Source organism: Necator americanus, chromosome I (assembly GCF_031761385.1).
Source record: "Necator americanus strain Aroian chromosome I, whole genome shotgun sequence".
In the NCBI taxonomy this organism is placed as follows: domain Eukaryota; kingdom Metazoa; phylum Nematoda; class Chromadorea; order Rhabditida; family Ancylostomatidae; genus Necator; species Necator americanus.
The window spans coordinates 33,971,770-33,991,730 of NC_087371.1; the positions used below are offsets into that span (position 1 = coordinate 33,971,770).

The following is a 19,961-nucleotide window of genomic DNA, read 5'->3' on the forward strand; positions in this document are numbered from 1 at the left end:
GTATCATCATCACCTAGAATGTTACCATCACACCTATCTTAATCCCCATGCACATAACGAAGAAATGGTGAATATGGATGTATAACACAATCACAACATGTTCGAAGTTCGACTGAGACGAGACGCCATTTTGGGCATAAGTCCGTGCCTTCGTTGTGCAGTATCTAAAATTGTATATGTCTCAATATTTGGACAAATAAGGAATTTAAATGTTGCAGTATTATTTTGTGATCATGCGATCAACAAAGAAATGCATAGCAACAAATAATTTGCTGGGGTGACGTCTGGAAAGTTCTGCTCTTCAGGCTTTCTAAGGTAACTTCTAACCAGAATTGGTGCGTAGTTATCATTTGGTGGTAGCTTGAAGCGAAAAATACCATCCACCTCTTCCACAGATGGATCAATATCCTACAAATCGATTGTTGTGAAGAAAATCAAGCTAACTGTGCCTGGAATTGATTCACCGCTCACTCATTCTTCAATCTTAGTCTCGTTTCCCATCCTTCCTTTCCCAAAACTTAGGAACTTTTCCTAGTTTAAATGTTTTTTTTTGTCAAATGAGAATCAAAGTACTAGAGAAGAATGTGAAGAGAAATCCGCAACCGTTTTCGAAACCTCTGGGATGATCCTCATGTGCATTACCCGAGCTCCCTCGAGCTTACTTAGGAGAAATGACAAACCTTCAGCGGTAAGAATCGTTGTGCGCATCGCCCGTCACCACGAACGCAAGCGCTTTCACCACAGATAATCTCGTTTAAGACACGAGGGAAATAAGAATGTGGAAGGTGGCGAACAGCACGACATGATGAACATAGCTGGTACCTGTAACGTAGCGATGTCAATTTCGATAGTTTGAGCTTTTACATAGTTAAATGATCTCCTAAACCTAACAAGTAAGATGCTGTAAGTAGTATATGTCGATAAGCATAGTATGGTTAATATAAGTAGTGTTTTATGAGTAATTAAGTTTGTTTCCGAAGATTTCTTTGGCCTTCTTCGTTCGAAGAATTATACTTTTTCTTCCGGCATTCGTCTACAAGGTTCGCGAAACAGAAAATTAATGAGACATTCATAGTGATTCATGGGATTAGTCAATAAAGATCACAAAAAATGAAAATGTGGTAGTTGTGCTTTATTTTGTGGGGAATCTTGTCGATCGTTAGGAAATAAGCATTTACTTCAACTGCATGGTCACATGTATTCTGAATATATCCTCTATCTAACCTATGTAAACAGTCACTGCAAATTTTCATCCTTTAGGTAGCAATTAAGATTTCAAAGCTAATAAACTTTATATTCACAAACGTTAACTAAGGACTTTACACGTTAAGTTTTAAACTCCTGTTTGCCAGAACAAAGCACTTGAATTCGAGTTACTTTGCCAGAGGTTCTGAGTATTTTACTTCCAGAACTATGCATGGTGTGTAAAAATGATAAAATCCTTACACATCTGTTGCCTCTCTGGATTCTGAACCAATATGATCTACACAATAGGTATTTATTGTAGTCGTAGCCGCTTACGGCACAACTGAGCCGTGTTTTCATGTCGTTTTGCACCTACTATATATTCCATGTGTATTGATTAGCTCCGATATGTTAATAGATTGACGAGGGCACGCTTTTTTTAGTATCGACTTTCACAAGCTATATTTGAAAGGAGAAATAATAATGATAAATAAACCCATTAAGTACAAGAAACTTCTAAGGAAATCAGGAAATCCAGGGAAAGAGTCATTGGAAATGGGAAAAAAGAAAAAAAAGCTAAGACTAAAGTGGCCAATGGACCATCCGGATCGCTGTGAATGAGGGGTTTGAGGGTTTTGTGGAAGAAATGGGTCCAATTTTCACATTTTTACACATACCGGGCTGAAAAAACGCAATTTATAGAGATGCGGGCTTGCCTAAGGCAAAATAAGCCTAAGCTAAGCCTAAGCTGGCGGGATGGACCATCCGGATGGATATGGAGGAGAGGTTTGAGAGTTTTCTGAAAGAAATGGGTCCAATTTTCACATTTTTACCCAAACCGGGCAGAAAAAAACGGCAATTGGAATTGGTGCAGCTCTCGCTGTCATCAGACGTATTTCGAGATCCGTGCGGTTACATCTGCACCAGTATTCGTGTGTCTATGGATCTGTGGACAACAAACTTGCAAAGCGCTATGCATTAACAGTTCGGTAGCGGATCGTGTAGGATTTTCCATTTTTATTTATCCCCTAAACTTGGGATTATTTCGAAATGCACAAGATCTAGCTGTTGTTTTTGAAATGCAGTGAGTTCCAAGATTAATGGTTTCCGCTCTTCATCAAACAGTAGAGACAGATGCGTTTTCATGTGAACGCTTGTGATTCATGCGTTCGTCAGTTGACGTGCCCTTTTTTCCGTGGATAACCGATTAGACACAAAATCTTGGAAAGAATATTTTATGTGACATCATCAAGCTCTATAATGGTTGGAATATTTTTTAGGAAATTCTTATATGATCTAATTCTAGTTTTTCAATTAGCTCCGAAGAGTTTGTGATGAGAAAATATTTCTGTAAAAAGACGATAAAGTCCCAAATGACAAGCGCCTCTAAAATTTACTAAAATAAATAAATAATACAAATAATTTTCGTGAATACTAGTTTCAATTCTTACTCATCAAAGAACATCTTCATTCTCTGGATCCGGGAATGAAAATTCATCCATAGGATGACAGAAAGTAAATTTTAATGAGGCTGATTACAACATTTTTCAAGTAGGAAAATTTCGAGTTCCGAAAATTATTTTCTTTTTTCTAAAAACAAAAAAAAAAACATTGTTTCTCATTCGTCCAGATAGTACTATTGGTGGTGTGGAGTTTTGAGATAATTTGTTAACAACGCTTCACTCTAGTAAATTTAGGTCAGTTTTGTTTACGTTTAGAGTAAGCTTAGTTTATAACTTTAAGGATAGCCTTCCTGACATTATTTGATCTGCCATTTTCACATGAAATCCATAAGTGTTGAAAAAATCAAAAAATTATGAAAATCAGCTTTTGAAAAGAATTCGTGCTCTTTGTTAATCACTAGCTGCCGAATCGCCTAATTTTTTCCCAAGACAATTTTCTTCATAAGACATGATCATGTTTTCCGTTTCCGAATTCAATATCATACCTCCGTATTTCTTCTTTTTTTTGATTTTTTTCTGTTTTTACATCTCTCTCGATATCGTTGCCGCTAAATTTATGGACAAGACAGTGGAACACTGTTTTTCGTATTTCATTTCAATACTTTCAAAGTGTTTCAACTCCGGTAATGGGTCTTTTATTGGGTGGTCAGGTAAATAAATAAATAAATAAATAGATAAATAAATAAATGGATAAATAAATAAATAGATAAATGATTAACGTTCTATATTGGCTAAAGCTCCAGATCAATAAAAGGCCACGCGCATTCAACCTGTCAAGATTTAAGGACAATCGAAGGAATGGACACAAATAAGTAAATAAATAAATATTTACTAAATTTTCAATTACAAATTTGTTGGAAGATTTTTTTTGCTGACTCTTTTAGTATGATATCATCGTATAGTCCATGTAAATAGAGGACAAATCCCTGAAAGCTTTGATTTTTCAGGCTCTGACGAAGGCGATAACGCCGAAACGTTAACTGTTGTTTAATAAAGACTATGAGTACCAATCTTGGCTACAGATAAAAAAAAAATCAATTAAAAATTACGTATCATCGTATATTTCCTCCATTTCCTAAAGCCCCCTACCCCCCTCGCCCTTCCCTTCTCCGAATGAATTTCTCCGCGGCGGCCTTCAAGCCGCAGCGTTCACAGGGGCAACAACAAAAGCTCATTAAAATTCTCTGATGTCCCTATTCACATGGAAGTTTGTGTGTGTGTCTGCTCAATCAAATAGCACTTGCCGCACAAATTTTATACAGATAGAAGCAATGAATGCAGTTCTTTCAATGGTGATTTATAAGCGGTTGAAAGAGATGCATTATGCAGTAGTCACGGCGTATTTGATAGCAGATATATATATATATCTTAATATTATTTACATAATAATGAAAGAAATAATTCAATGACATCGACTGCATGCTGATTTCATTTACATCCGTTATATTGTCACAAGAACATTAGTGTGCTGTGTGGCAACTGCCTAATTTCTCGGATTAAAGAGTTAGGAGTTTTTGATCGAAAAATCCACCCAAATATTTCAAATATTTCAATTTCAAATATTTCAAATTTTCAAATAATAGTTCAATTTCAAATATTCCAAATATTTCAAAGAAAAAAAAACAATCAGGCTCATATATTAATATACAAAATCTACACACAATCCATTATTCTTCACAGACTAATTCGCCCTCATAAATTATTCGAAGAAAAAAATCTCGGTTTTTTTCATTGCTGTCCTCTTACAATTATTATCTTGCAATTTCTTAGTTCCAAAATTTTTTATTTAAATTATTTTTTGTTAACTATTTTTTATATTATTTTTTATTTAAATTATTTTTTTTACTATTTTTTAATATTTACTTATTTTTTTTTATTTAAAGTTATTGTTATTAACTAGCTATTGTTATTAACTACTTGTTAGTTATTTTCAAAAATATATCTATACAAAAACAAAATAAAGACAACTTCTCCGTTTTCGCTCACTGACATCGCTACCTCTCTTCATTCAAGGTACTCGTCACTAGAAATGTACCTCAGAAGCGATGTCATACTCACGAGAAAAGGAACTGTAATGGATAACGATACATTATATACATATATTATGATTATATAAGCAGTATATAGAGAATATAGAAAGAAAAAAGAAAAAAAAAACAGAAAATGTTTTATATATATAGAATATATAGATTCATTTTAACGAAACTCCAAGTCATTGTAATCTGGCTTTTTTCAGATAAGAAGTTGTTTTTTTGGAAATTTTTTCAGATAAGAAAGATAAGAATTTTTCTATCTAGGTCATAAATTCATCTCAAAAATCAAAAATATTACAATTATAACAATGTAATATTGTGTAACTACATCGAAGATCTCTCATTGCTTATATATGCACGAGAAGAGACATCATCTTAGAAGTTTGAATAGAACTATATAGAAATTCCGATGTGTATGCGTAGTTCAGGCTGTAAGAGGCTCGGCTTCGACTGCACGATCGATGATCAATGGTTCGAAAACGCCCTAACGCCAACCAAGCCTTTCATCCTTTCATGGTCGATAAATCAACGATAGGCTTGTCTGGGAGGATAAAAACGCTGACTTTGACTCATTGGCTAACTCTCGCAAGTCATTATATGTACCGGATGCACACGCGTTAATAAAAACCTCAAACTCTTCCGAATCGGACCAGAAAACCGTGGCATAGGTGCATCCTTACAGGGATTGGTCAATGACGCGCACTCTATCCCTTATACTTTAAAAGGATTTTGGAAGGAATTTTTCTTTTTCCTTTGGAAAAACACTCATGACTGGGTGCTGCAATTTCTTCGGTTCAACCAGTAGACCCGTGGTCATCGTCAGGCCACCTGTGAAAGGAACCAGTACCTGAAAAACGAGCAGCGACTTGGGACCCTCCTAATTTCAGAAATAGTTATTCTGAAACTGAAAATTTCAAATAAATTTCTGAAGTATCAATTATCTTTTAATATCGTTGCAAAATCCATGATTATTTATAGTTATTATTATTATTATTAATAGAAATTTCCAAAGTTACTTATAGAAAAATATTTATTATTATTTATAGAAAAAGACGAAAAAGAGAAAAATCATTTTCATTAACAAGTTTTTAACACTTATTTCTTCAGTTTCCACGCTCAATAGCTTATTAAAATAAACTAAGAAAAAAAAAAGAAAAGAAAATGCAAAATCTGTAGATGGGATGAGAGACGAGAAATACTGTCGGTTAATTTTTTTTTGTGTGTGTAGGACTCCGTCACTATTAACATCAATATTCTTGAGAAATATCGACTCACTAAAAGAAAAATAGTCGTGAATTCTTGCTTAGGATTTATTTGAAATTCAAGCGAAGTCGAAAAGCTTCGAAAAGCGAAGTTTTTTTTTTCGTTCAAAAAGTCGAAAAATTGACGCAAAGTCGTTTTTTGAAATTAAGTTCGAATGTTTTTTTTTTGAATTCTCACTGTCCCGACATATTTAAAAGTCAGTTTTCGCAGGAGTTTTTCATTTCTTCTCGCCAGGTTCTCATGGAATATCTGTCATATACATATATACATAAAGTACAACGTTCCCTTGACGTTCCCGTTCTCTCTCATACAGCACACGATTTCACGATGATTCAACGTAATAATAACCATATGTTTTAAAGTGTGTTGCGCAGCAAGAAATATTGGATGAATATGAATGATTTCTTGTTGGAATCGCGAAAAGAATCATCTCCTAAGCCCCATGCATGACTGGAAGCCACCAAAGGCCCATCATCGCATCGCATCGCATCGTCCAATCGACCCCTCCTCCCTCACACGATGAGATCTCATCTCATAGAGGAAATTATTGTGAAGCTATTAAATGAATTTCATTTAGAAAAAATAGAAGAGTGTTGACGTTAAAATTAATGACACACAACGTGATGAGAAAACACAAAATTGAATGTTGTTGTCAACGTCTCGATCGGATCCACAATGACACACACATATTCAGCTGTAAACAAATCCAAACAACCACTTTTTTCCTCTCTCTCTCTCTGGGAACTCATTTGCAGTGCTGAGAGATGAAGAGAAATAGCACACACTATTTTAATGATAATGACCGACATTTTCTGAAAAAGTATTCAGCAGAGCGAGCACCGATGCGTCAAAAAGCAATTAACATCGGAAGTAAATGAAAAATCCCTGCATCAATATCTGAAGGAAAAAATTATATCGCGAATTTTTCAGCAAAATTTACTGAACAGAGCAACAACAGTCAATCAGTTACCTTACGAATTCTTTTTCCCTCGAAAATTTCTCCAAATCTTGTGCTTAAAGAGAAAATAAGGATTTCAGATAAAATGTCTCGAATGAAAATGAAAGAGAAAAAAGAAATTAATCGTTAATTTGTTCCATTTCCTAACTCCAAAATCCTAACAAATGAACAGATGTTTAATGTGCTGAACTGGATCGTTTTTCTTCTTTTTCCTTTCTTTTTCTTGCTTTTTTTCCTTGATACAAATGCGAAAATTTTCCGGATGAAATATTCGTCAGAATGAGAACAAAAAATTGAACTGAAGAGAAACAAATACGCTTAAATTTCTGCATTAAATGTTCTTTCTTCGGGCAAGAAAAAGATACGTAAAAAAAAAGAAATTAACTGAGTAGAAAAATTAATTAGTGAATGAACAATGCACTGATCTGCCTTGGTACAGTACACAGGTCCTCGATTTACATTTTAGGTCCGTTACCCATACACAGAAGCACCAACGTCGTTCACATGTATTTAAATCCTTACCATTGTTGTTGGTTCACAGGATATCCGAACAAAAATTTTTAAATAAATTTATGAGAAATAATAAGGTAACCAAGAAACGGGGTCCAGACCGAAAACCTTGCATTTTTGACATTATTGACATCGCAGTTCTCGGATCCATCAATAGAAATAGTCCTAAGGTCGTTTTAACTCCAACAGAGCTATAAATCCTATTCTATTCCCATTTTCGACACAATTCGGTCGCTGCCTCCATCTCAATCACATTTTCCAAATGCTAAACCATATAAGATACTTAAAGGAGCTATGTTGTCCTGAAGTTCCATCCTACATTACCCTCCGCTGTATTTTGAGCTGTATCGGAAGTTTTCCAGATAAAACGAACGTAGGTAGGAAAACCTTATTTCTTGACGCTTCTTAGCTATTAGTATTTTCAAAGCGGGCAGAAATTTTCATTTTGAAAATATTAAAAGTAGAGATTTTTATTGTAAATTTATTGTGTAGCAGTATGTATATCCAAATATGGCTCTTTTTCCTCTGTGCGTATTTGTTCAACTTATTCGATGATATCGAATGCGGATCGAATACGCTGAACGTCACTTACTTAAGCATTCTATATATAACATTCAGTTTTAACTAGATTACTACCGTTATAAGTCTTAGAAATGATCAGGTTTCAGGATCAGTTTTCGCTTCTGACTATTCCGATGAGAACTAAGCAATCTCAACCACCACCCATTATCAATTAGAGTCTAAAACCATTCAAATCGAATAATAATAAAAGTCAATAATCGAAACATAACGAAATCAGCGTATCGCAAAAATGCTGTTAATCCAGAAACTTTAACTGAATTTTGTCGGCAATTCATATTACTTAGTAATTTACGAGGAAACTCAAGTGTTGTCGTAGTTTTTCTCAAATCCCTACGTTGTTATCTGTAGATGTTAGGAATTTTTTCGATTACAGTGAAGCCGTGTAGGGAGCGAAGCCGCACAAAAATTGCGCATAAAAAAACAGAAATGATAGTCTTTGGAGTTAATCAATCCGCTTGGGACGCACCACCACGTTCAGTTCAATTCAGAATCGTTTGAGGTTTACGGAACGTATAACTTACCTACACAATAAGTTGCGAGACCTAGACGATGCGTTAAGTCAGTGTTCTTATCCTCCCAGACGAGTCTGGTACCAATTTATCGACCCCGGAGGGATCAAAGGCTTGGTGAGCACTGGGGCGAATTTGAACCTCCGATCGATCATAAAGGCGGAGGAATCTCTAACCGCTACACTACTCATCGCTTCTTTGTGCGATTCAATTTTCATAGTGTAGTTAGAAAAAAGTTTTTGTATGATCATACAATGTGCTTCTGAGAAATAAGTAATAAATAAGAAGCACTAGTTCTGATAAATTGAGATAGAATCAGTAGTTTAAAAAAAACGAATTTTATTTCGAAAAAAAACCCTTATAGAGGAAAATAACAGTTTATTTATTTATTGTTTATTTATTGAAAACACCTGCAGGTGTGGCATAAAACAAAAAAAAAACAAGACGGAACAGAGCTCACTAGAATTCATTATTTTTATTGCATCTCATTACGTTTCTTAAGTTACACGACGTAATGGAAAATGATACAAAAAATTTTGAGACAGAATTTCGTTTTGCTTCCCGTACAATATTTTGGGCTATTTTTTGCCTACGAAAGTAAAATCCTCATAAATTTTTTAGGTTTGTTTCGCTCGAAAAAAATGCACAGTGAAATAATGTAAGAAGAAGAAAATAATGTAAGAATAAATAATGTAAGAAATCAGATAATTCTGGAACCTCTACGAGATTTGAATACAAAATATCATATCGCAAGTTATATTGAGTCCTACCTCAGCCATCCATGATGAACGAGTGAATGTCATCCAGAATAGAGATTTTGGAGAAAAAAAAAATTTACTCCTCGCTTTTGATTGGCGACAAAATGCCGCTTTTTTATAATAGTATTTGGATGCGAACTTCAGGTTACAGATATCTGTTCTCATAAGTATTGAATCTAAAACTCTTTTGAATTTTTTTTTACCCCTTTTTTAATTTTTCCACCTGTCCGCATACATGTCCATATTTCCACGAGATCAACGTTCGATCATCAGTAATAAAAGGCCATGTGCCGCCCATGCGAGCAACATTTGCTGCCGCGCCATTAAAACATGAAGAAAACGCATGTGGTAGTTAAAAAGGGGATATTTGAAAGCGAATATCAAAATTCCCTGAAAAATTCTCATCGATTCTTGTAAAACTAAGGATCGAATTTTTCCTGAACAGCAGCTTCTGTTCAGGAAAAATGTCTGTTCTGCAAATTGCGAAAAAGTGATGTGATTTGGCACTGAAGATCGATGAAACTAAAAAAAAAATAAATAACTAAATAAAATGACATTTATGTTCTCTTGTTTATAGAAAATTTCGACAATGATTACTAAATAAAGCTAGGAATTAATAGCTGTCTTTTATTATTATTATTATTATTATTATTGTTATTACTATTATTATTATTATTATTATTATTATTATTATTATTACTATTATTATTATTACTATTATTATTACTATTACTATTATTATTATTATTATTACTATTATTATTATTATTATTATTATTATTATCAAAACTACAAAGCAATGGACCATATAAAAAATTCAAAATTAAAATTAAAATAAATTAAAAGGGCACAAATTATTCAAAGAGGATGGTTGAGGCACATTATTTTCAAACTCTAATTTTCTTCAGGCTTAGTGATTAATGTCTGGTTAAATTTGTTTACATTGAATCAAATTGCTTCTTTCAGTTTATTGAATTTCAATTTCTATACGAATATTCGAGAAAATGAAAGCGAAGGATTCGAATGATCCATTGAAAATTTTTAATAGCATAATGTATGCAATATGGTCATTTCTAACATTCTGATTATGGATTTGTGGCCAGCTATCGGAATAACTACTGTCAACTGCTATTAAATAGGATCTTTCGTATTCGTGAACACCTATTTGTTGTCTATTCAGAATATATAGTATTTTTCAGAATATATATAGTACAATTTCCGGAATCGAATGCACATATATGTATGAGCGGAGGCAGCGGAGGTATTTATGACCATTTTTTGCTGGCTATATAACTCTTATGCGAATGTTACGACGGCCTAAACCTCTGCTACGTATGTTGTAAAAAAAAACGAGAGAGCGAACGAGTAATCAACGAAAAATGAAGCGATTTAGCGAACTTGCCCCGCTTGAAGGTCTTCACCGGTCTTATCTTGACATTCGAGCGCAATTGTTGTTCCTTAACACATTAACGAATTCATCAATGAGAGACACTACACCTAATGCTATGTATGCTAATTGATCCCCCTCAACTTACCAAGCACATCCTTAGCAGTTCCGGAATTTTTCACCATTAATTCATTCTCGGCATTTCTTCTCGTTCGTGGTGGTTGAAGTGAGTCTGAGTGAAGTTCACTGGTGAAAAAACGATCAAATCTGGAAAACAGCCGAGATCAAAATCCAAGAGTCCTCGATCAAGGTCGTAGAGATAGAAAAGCGACAAGAGAGCAGAGAAATGTTTATATGAAAAGTAAAAACCTCTTTAAAACCATTTTCCCGCGAAAAAAAAACAATTTTCTGCGAAAAAACGACTGTTCCTCGAAAAAAAGGCCACCGATATTATTTTTGAAATTTATTACCGCTTTATAACCAAATGTACCCCCCTAATCATCATGACAGAAACCTTAATCATCACAAAGTTTTTTTTTTCTCATTCAAATAAATTTAAATTAAAACTAGCATTTCCTTTTATGAAAAAAAAACTGCTTCTATTCAGATTTCTTGAAACTGATGCGTTTTGTTTATTGTTTAATTCCCGGAAACAATATTGTTTAACAGCATATCCTCGACAAGTATGGAATTGGCTACTACCACCACAAAAGGAGGTCCTCGAAAACGAACTCATTCTGTTGTGAATCATCTTCGCCGGACCCATCGACTTCGTCTCTATTTATGTGATCCAATTCTCGTAAAGCATTTCTCACAGTGTTCTCCAATTCTTTCCTTCGTTCGTTTCGTGACGTAATTCGACTCCGAATCGACCTTCAATAATTCTTCTAAACTACTATTTTGAAGGAAAGTAAAAATATCTTTTTTTTGGTTTTATATTTTATTTATTTTATAATAGTTTTTCAAATTCCAACTTCCATAGGATAGTTAGGATTTGCTCAGCGAGGAAAAGGCTGAAATTTCCAAAAAAAAAAAATTCTTCATTTGATTTCCTTCAGGTTTTGAGACCACTACCTGTCTACTTCCGATTCTTCTATTTATTTGTGTTCCTTAATCGAAAATTAACAACAACTAGGTTAAGAAAACTTCCGGAAATCATTTCAAGAAGAAAAAAAAACCAAAAAGGTAGAGTTTAACGCTTAGAATTTCTTGTTCAATCTTTTTCAAAGTACTTGAAAATGCACTAAGAAGACTTTTTTTTTAAAGTTTAGAGTTTCTAAAGAACCTTAGGTTTTTTAGAGTCTACAGAAAAAACATAATTGCGGCCAAGATTTTACGCAATTTTAGGAACCACCAGAAAAGATTCAGTGACCTTGAACAACCACCAGGAAGAATTCAATGGGTTTAAACATCTAAAATGTGGAAAAAAAAATCTTAAAAAAAAATTTAAAAAACCTATAATGGAAAAGCAGTACCAGAAACACTCTTTTCTGTATGTTTTTCCATAACTTTTTTAAGATTACACTACATAATTACACGTGATTTCAAATGTATTTCGTTGCTTTCTTTGTAGAAAAATTTCTTAAGGAACGTAAACAGATGCCATAAAGTAAATGATGTAAGAACGATTATTGTTCCCGTTAGTAGTAGTTATGAATAGTGAGGAATGGATGAGTTAGTACATACCTCTTCTCTCTTTCCCATTCCTCTTCATCCCACCATGCTCTTTCGGATTCTTTCGGAAGCGGCGGCGGTGTATTGTCTCCTATCATCAATAATCGTACAAGTTTTGATGACCTGCGGTAGGATAAAGGTAAAAATCCGAAATACGAACCGAACCTACGTCCCCCTCCCTTCCCTTCTTCGCTGGACACTCAGGAATATTATGGCTGGCATGTTAACCAGATTTCGACGGAGTAACCATAAATAATTTATGCCCACTCTGGATTGTCATATAGGAGGAAGCACATAAATACACATAGAGTGGATTCGTTTTAGAAATATGTGTGGGCGTACTACGGTACGATTCCCAGGATTTTTCTGCAATCGCGGACCTACTGTTAATTTTCTTACTTTTGAAGAATCAGGAAACTGAGGAATTCGTAGAATTTCTCATATCTTATCACATGATCGCTAAAATAGCAGAAATTAGAATTAATATAAGGAGAGATGAGATCTTTGAAAGAATCCAGTACATAAAACCTAATAAACTTAACAAAAAACCTAACGAAAAACCCGCCTAACCTACAACCTAACTCTGCCTTTTCCTTATCCATAAAACATAACAGTTTAGTACGTGAAACACCTCTGGATAGAGTTTTTCGATGGCAAATCCCAGATCCGAGAAGGCTCAAAAAATCGTTTCCCTTCAAACCATCAAATTCTACTTCGCTCTGTCAGCATCCAGCTGAAGCATGCATATATGATTATTTTCCGACATTTATTCAAAGATCACATGCCGGCAGAGGCAAAAGAAAAAATTGCTGCCGTCGTTTTAATTAAAAATGCTAAATAACCAAGCGCAAATAACACTATTTATGATTCGGGTTGAAAAATTAATTAACTTCCCGAGGGAAATGATCTGCTACACATTTGATGAAATACGTACCTATTCAAATTCCGTTTTTTTTTTTGCTAATGAAGCGACGAATCTAACGATTCAAAGAGAAGAAAGAGGAGAAAAAAAAAGAAAAAAGAATTCATCGATAATCTATCCATCCATCCGTCCAGAATCCATCGAATCCCCCCTCCGCCTAAACCTCGAAAAAAAAAAGAATCCATCGATATCCTCCTTTTCGCTAGCGCTAGCTACAATTTTTCCATAAATCTTCTCACAGCACATATACCCACCTCTCACATTTTTCGTCACAATGATATCGACTTTTCGCTTTCATAAAATTCTTCCCACTTAAATCGGGGAAATTTCGGCTTGCAGTGAAGATATCCGGAGCCATATAGATTTCATTGTATATGCCGCTATCCTGAACGAGTGCGATACGTCGGATGGAAATGGCCATATAACTATAGTGCTAGGAAATATAGAAAAACAAGCAGGTAAACAACTCAAAGGAGAATCTCTAGCGGCGGGGAACAAAGCAATATTTCGAAGTTTTAGGACAGTTTTAATTTTTTGTTTTTAAATCACTGCTGGGTTGATGAGTTCGCACTTTCCGATTATCCATTTCTCTCGGTTTCCAGTACTTATTGGGAATTGAATAACAAATTAAATTAATTGAAATCGGCGGACTATTCTAACGAAAATATTACAGATTCAAATGAAATTATTGTATTGAAATCAAAAGTGGGCGGGGCAGTAGATTCGCTATTGGACGCTTGGCAAATCCCGGGTGAAACAGATTGGATAGCTGCAAAAGTGCGGTTAATATCGTAGAATCTATATACCTTCATCGCTTTCACTAAACTCATAGGATCGGTCTCTTCACATGGATCTAAGGTGGTTGGTGTGATCCATTCCACTGTTGTTGTTGGAGGTGGAGGAGGTGGTGGTGCTGGAAAAAAAAAATTCAAAGCACTGCTGTGTGTGAATCGGTTGAATCCCGAGAAAAAAAAAACGTTATTCGCCGGAGCAATGGGAAACCGATGTGACCTTAGGACTCGAGTTGGCTAGCTTTTATCGATATTCTCCAACCACCATGGTTACATATGTTGAACAATAGTTGAATACGCGAATCCCCGCAATTCATTCATGCATGAAATCGTATGATGATGCACACACACACACACATATACTACGTATTTAGGCCTTATTCGTTGTGCTTTGTGATGTTTAGTTACTGGATTCACGGATATATGATGTGAAATGGATCGTCATTTTAATGGAATTCGCCAATCGAAGCAAAAAAACCTGAAGATGATCTGTAAAACAGAGTCATATTTGCTGGGTTCAAATTCTATGCATCAAAGTTTATGAGATGTTAAGTTAGGAACTTCTCTGGACTTTTCCTAACTAACATTTACATTTTACTCTTTTATTTATTTATTTTATTTTACTTTTTATTTTTTTTTTCAAGAAAGTTTTCGTTTCAGAAGCGTGAACTTATTTCTCTACTTAGTTTATTTCACCTTAACTTATTTTATTTATTATTATTTATTTTACTTCTACTTATTTCAACTTTATTTTTCTTTCTTATTTCTTTACTACCATCTCAAATGAATGGAATCTTTTCATTCCTTCATGTTTACCCTCATTCCAAAAAAAAATGATTGTAATAATGCTCGGATCAGAAAATGAGGGGCCTTAGGCGTAGGACTAGAATTTATGGAAATTCTGTTCTTTTATGGATGGAGAAACAAATTTAAAAATTCAAAAAAAAAAACACAAATTTATTGCTTAATTGGCTGATTTCATCGAAATTATTAAATCACAGGCATATAAAGCGATAAAATATCGATTTATCCCTTCCGATTTTTTTTTGGCTTAATTTTAATGATCAGATCAAAGCCTTTGGATGTAAATCAGTTTGGAATCAAGAAGTAATCAAGCCGATTCGCGCAATTTATCCCCATGCCCCGCCCACTTCCTTACTTCCCCTGAGAAAACTAAGTTTCCATGGGATTAACTAAGCATTTGCGAGGTTTCGCTTTCAAAACGTGGCTGTTGGCCACAATTTCATGGTAGTCAAAAATAAATTAATTTTTTCTCATCCTTGAACATATTTTTACTTCAACTGAACAAAAATAAATCAATTTCAATCCGTTGTAGAGTAGCCTAAATCCCTAAACTCTTCCAATCCTTGTTCCCTTCAGAGGTTTCAATTAAATGAAATATTATCCTGTGTTTTCACCGGAGAAGATAGGTATGATCTGATAAGAGTAGGATAAGACCATAGGGATAAGCGCATAATCCAACAGAGAGTCGTCAGATTACGGTAGGATCGTACCTGCGATAAAAAAAAAACTTGGCGATCGTTCAAATCATTTTACCTTTTTCATCACACCACATTACATTACAGATGTTATGGCTCCATGCGTAAGCGTGAAATTTCAACAGAACATCGCCGGAGGAGTTTTTTTTTTTTGAAAGAGGAAACAGTAATGAATAAAAAGTATGTTTTTCTGCCTTAGACAAGTGTCAAAGTACGAAATACAGTCATATGATTACTGTATCGAAAGCCAAACTCAAGAAATGTGACGTTAACTTAACGATTTTTGTCCGAACAAAGTTCATCTTCTTATTTATGGCCTAACCTAAGGTTCTTCTGAGCATAAATCTATATCCAGAACATTTAAGTTTATTGTACCATATGGAGCTGGATGAATATGCTAATCGGACACAAATTGAAGGATTTCAAGTTAACAGTGGAAGTAAATAATAAAATAATAAGAATAAAACAATAAAACAACAACTATATAGTATGTAATGTAATAATAATAATAAAATAATAACAATAAAATAATAATCAATCACGATTATTGGCGCACTTTTTTTGTCATCATGTATACCCTGCGGAGTCCCGTCATGAAGGTCCCGCCACACACACACGCACCCACGTCGACTGTAAGTCAACGCAATGGAAAACCGCACGGTGATTCTACCACACAGTAATTTCTTTCAATTTTTTTTTCAACTAAAAGAACTCCTCTATTTCATCCTATTTTCTTTTTTTTTTCTATTTCATTGACCTCTACAACTATTCTCTCAGGAGTTTGAGAGGAAACCAAAAGGATCGAGAGAAGAAAAAAATGATGCATGAAGATAGAAAATAGAATAGATAGAAAAGAGATCTGAAAAAAAGGAAACATTTTATGTTGTTAAAGGCATCACCCCACGAATCTGAGGTGGTACGTATTTCAGGTGGAGTATTCGTGTACGGGATAGTAGATTATCACTATTTCTTCCTAACTGCCGTAAAAAAACGACCCGGAAGATGCGGCACGTGCACAAGGCTGGCGCGCTCCAATCGAACTCCTTGTGAAAATAGCGCACCGGAACACCCGAAGCAGTATTTTCCGGGCCGTTTTTTACGGCAATTAAGAAGAAATGGACAGAATCACCCCTCTCTCAATAATCTACGATCCCGTATGCGAATACTCCACCTGAAATCCGTACCACCTCAGATTCATGGGGTGATACCTTTAGCGTTTGTTTACGAAACTTCCAATTGAAACAGCGATGATCGTAGGAAATGTTCAAGGTTCAAGGTTAGCGCTGGCGTGATTTTCATAGAATTCGATTAGGAATTCTCCTAATAGGTTATGTTCGACGAAATTTACCCCTCCAAAAGCATTTAGTCGTTCTTAAACGAAACATACGAACGAAAAGAGACCAGAATTCTTGTTGAAAACGAAAAATCCACGTCACGTGATAACTACACATGTACTTACATATGTGAGAAGAAAAAAAAACTGATGTCGTCAAGAAAAATCCGCTTGAATAGGTCGGGAAAAAAATCAATTGGAGAACATTTTGCACGGAAAGAATTTTTAATTCCTTAACAACTTTGTACTTTTCGTGATCAATGTTCTAGGATGGTGTTTTTTAATTCCTCCGAGCAAGAACGAATTCGTGTTGCAGAAGAGAAAGGAATTTGTGAAAACCCCTAATTTATCTGTTTATACACAGACGTCATGGAACGTTTTTTTTTTTCTCTTGAGAAAAAAAAAGTTCGATGACGAATGGTTATTGGAACTTTATTATTTATTTATTGGTTATTTGGTTTTTTTCGAAAGAATGATGTGGGCGCTATTCATTAGGATTTTTTTTTGTTAAAAAAAAACTTCATATTAGAGTAGAGTATTATAAAAAGTAAGAGAGAGGTTCATATCAGAGAATAATTATAGATAATTAGAAAAACTTTATATTAGAGTATAATTATGAAATTATATTAGTGAACTTAGTTGTCACCAGTAAAGCCAGTGTTCACCTGAAAATATCTGGAAGAAAAAAAGGATTAAAAATCGGCGAGACGAAAAAAATGAATTTCTCCACACTCTCACGTGTAATTATTGATGATTTGTTGTTAAAGCTGAAAATTGCAACTGAATTGTTGTTGCTGATCATTCGGTAGCGAAAAGATTTTAATGCCATGGAAAAACACACAGTACAGTACACTCCAACGGCTTGTTGTAATTTTGTAGTTGATCTCGAGATTTTCTCGGATAAAAAAGTTTTATAAATCATGTATCCGTAGAACGAGGGGAGAATTTCCCAAGTCGTAGGTGAACACACGAGGTCGATTTGGTTATTTATGTGGAAGAAAAAGCAGAGAAAAAGTAGTTAGGAAGCAATGAACATACGTCCCTCCCGATCATATCGGGGACCCGCGATAACCCATAAAAGCGTGGAACGCTTTGAGAAAACAAGCTGTACGTGGAAATGATGACGATGGAGAAGCGTTTATCCGTGGACAGACAGGAAAAATACGCTAATAATCGATAAATAATATAAAATCGATAAATAAATAATAAGAAAATACTAATCGATTAAGGATTCACTTCAAAAAATTACCTTGTCTTTAACGCTAGAATTATGCATATCGTCATCAATCAACTATACAAACTTAATCATAGACTATAAGGAATTCTGGAGAGAAAAAAAGAAGAAGGAGAAATTTTGATTCCAAACTTAAAGAAAAAAGGAATTATTTTCTACAAAAAAATAGCCAAAAATTTCCGTGCTCAACTGTTCGAGAAACTCCAAAAATGATTATCTTTTCAAATTTTCAAATGGATCCAGTTATCCTTTACGTAAATATTCAAAGAGTACTAAAAACAATACATATTCATGTGCCCCAGCTGTTCCGGAAAAAAAACTTACATTGAGAACATAAGAGTTTAGAGAGAAATCAAATCACGTGCTAGAAGATTCTAAAGAATCTATTGTTAGAGTTTTTTCGCAGTTCTTTTAATTAACAGGTAACGTTTCCATTAACTGTACCGGAAAAAGATTACGGTAGCCGTGCGTTGGAAATTACCGTTTTTGTGGGTTTTTTTTATTGGTTCGAAGTGTTAGGAGTTCGGCAAAAGATTCTACGAAAAAAAAAGTTATTGAAGATCGTCGAATGGCAAGGTGATATCGCTTCTATTTCCTTCTTTCGTTCCCTCATTCTTTTTTGCTGAACTTCCTCTTTTTCCCTCCTATCTTTCTCTTTTCTCTTCCTCCTTCCCCTTCATCTCTTTTATTCCGTAATCGTGTTGACCTGGTAAATTTTAGTTTCTCAACTCTTGAATTTCGAGAGTTTGCGGCTGGAGTTCAGAACTTTGGTGGAGTCTAAGTCCAGAAATTCGCGTGCAAACCTAATGTAGAACTCAGGAAATATTCTAGTAATAGGAGCAACACACTAAAATAATTAATGAAAGATTTAAAGCTAATGATGGAAGAATTTAATTGGTTGATTCTTAAACTCTACGGTCTCTAATATTGTATTTCCCCTCTATTTGACACAAAAACAGGCACAATCACTAATCCTTCAACGCAAATACATTACTTCTAAGTAGCACGTAAATATTTGCCTAAATTGTTAGGATTTTCTTGTTTTTCTACTACCGAAGAATAATTGAGAAAATGTTGTGAAGTATTCAGAGGTAGACAGAAAAAAAATGTACATCGAAAAACACTTAATAATCCACATTGAGAACATCTCATATATCATCTAAATTATTAGTTTTACATTGAACCACCACAGTGTGAAATTATAGTGTGACGATAGCGGAGCATAGGGCTGATTGCTTCCCGGAAACTTTCCCGCCAACAAAGAAATTTTCCGTGTGGTCAGGCGAAAAAAAAATTATCTACAATTATGTAGATCACTTTTGACGCTGTGATATATTCATAGTTGCTAGGTTATTATTAGGTTTTCTTGTAGGAATTCGAAGTGTTTCCATGAAGTCACGGAAGTTCTTACCGGTTGTAGTAGTGGTCGTAGTAGTGGTTGTGGTAGTGGTATTAGTGGTTGTTGTCTCAAATTGTCGTGATGTTGTAATAGTGGTTAGCGGCAGCGGCAGCGGCGGCGGTGGTGGTGGTGGTGGAGTTGGTGGCGATGGTGGCGATGATGATGATGATGATGATGGTGACGACGACGACGGAGTTGAGGAGGTCGGCCGCATTTCTATCAATTCCCAGAATCGTATCGGTTCCTTGATCTTCGTCGAATCGATGTTCGGCTGCCATATCCGTATGCGAACTTGTGCTTCAACGTAGTAGTTGCTGAGTAGTACGATGAGATTCAACGATTTCATCGGATGGAACAGGCAGGCTCGGGCAGCCACGAAATACCGCGCCTGACCAGGAGGGAGGGGCTAGACGGCCGCCGAGTGAGGTAGCGGAACGAGGAGCGTAGCGGATGATTTGACG

The 19,961-nt window shown here is 35.0% G+C and overlaps 1 protein-coding gene across 1 annotated transcript; it reads right to left on the reverse strand.

Annotated features, from left to right (window-relative positions):
• Positions 1-38: 38 nt before the first annotated feature.
• RB195_007730 (uncharacterized protein) lies at positions 39-19,846 on the reverse strand (the record flags this gene model as incomplete). The annotated part of the gene is made up of 9 exons (XM_064181518.1): positions 39-164; positions 681-822; positions 10,664-10,718; positions 10,797-10,915; positions 11,381-11,521; positions 12,335-12,445; positions 13,499-13,629; positions 14,051-14,157; positions 19,513-19,846. The coding sequence occupies 9 exons, from the start codon at positions 19,844-19,846 to the stop codon at positions 39-41; spliced, it is 1,266 nt and encodes a 421-aa protein (XP_064038301.1).
• Between the last annotated feature and the right edge of the window lie 115 nt (positions 19,847-19,961).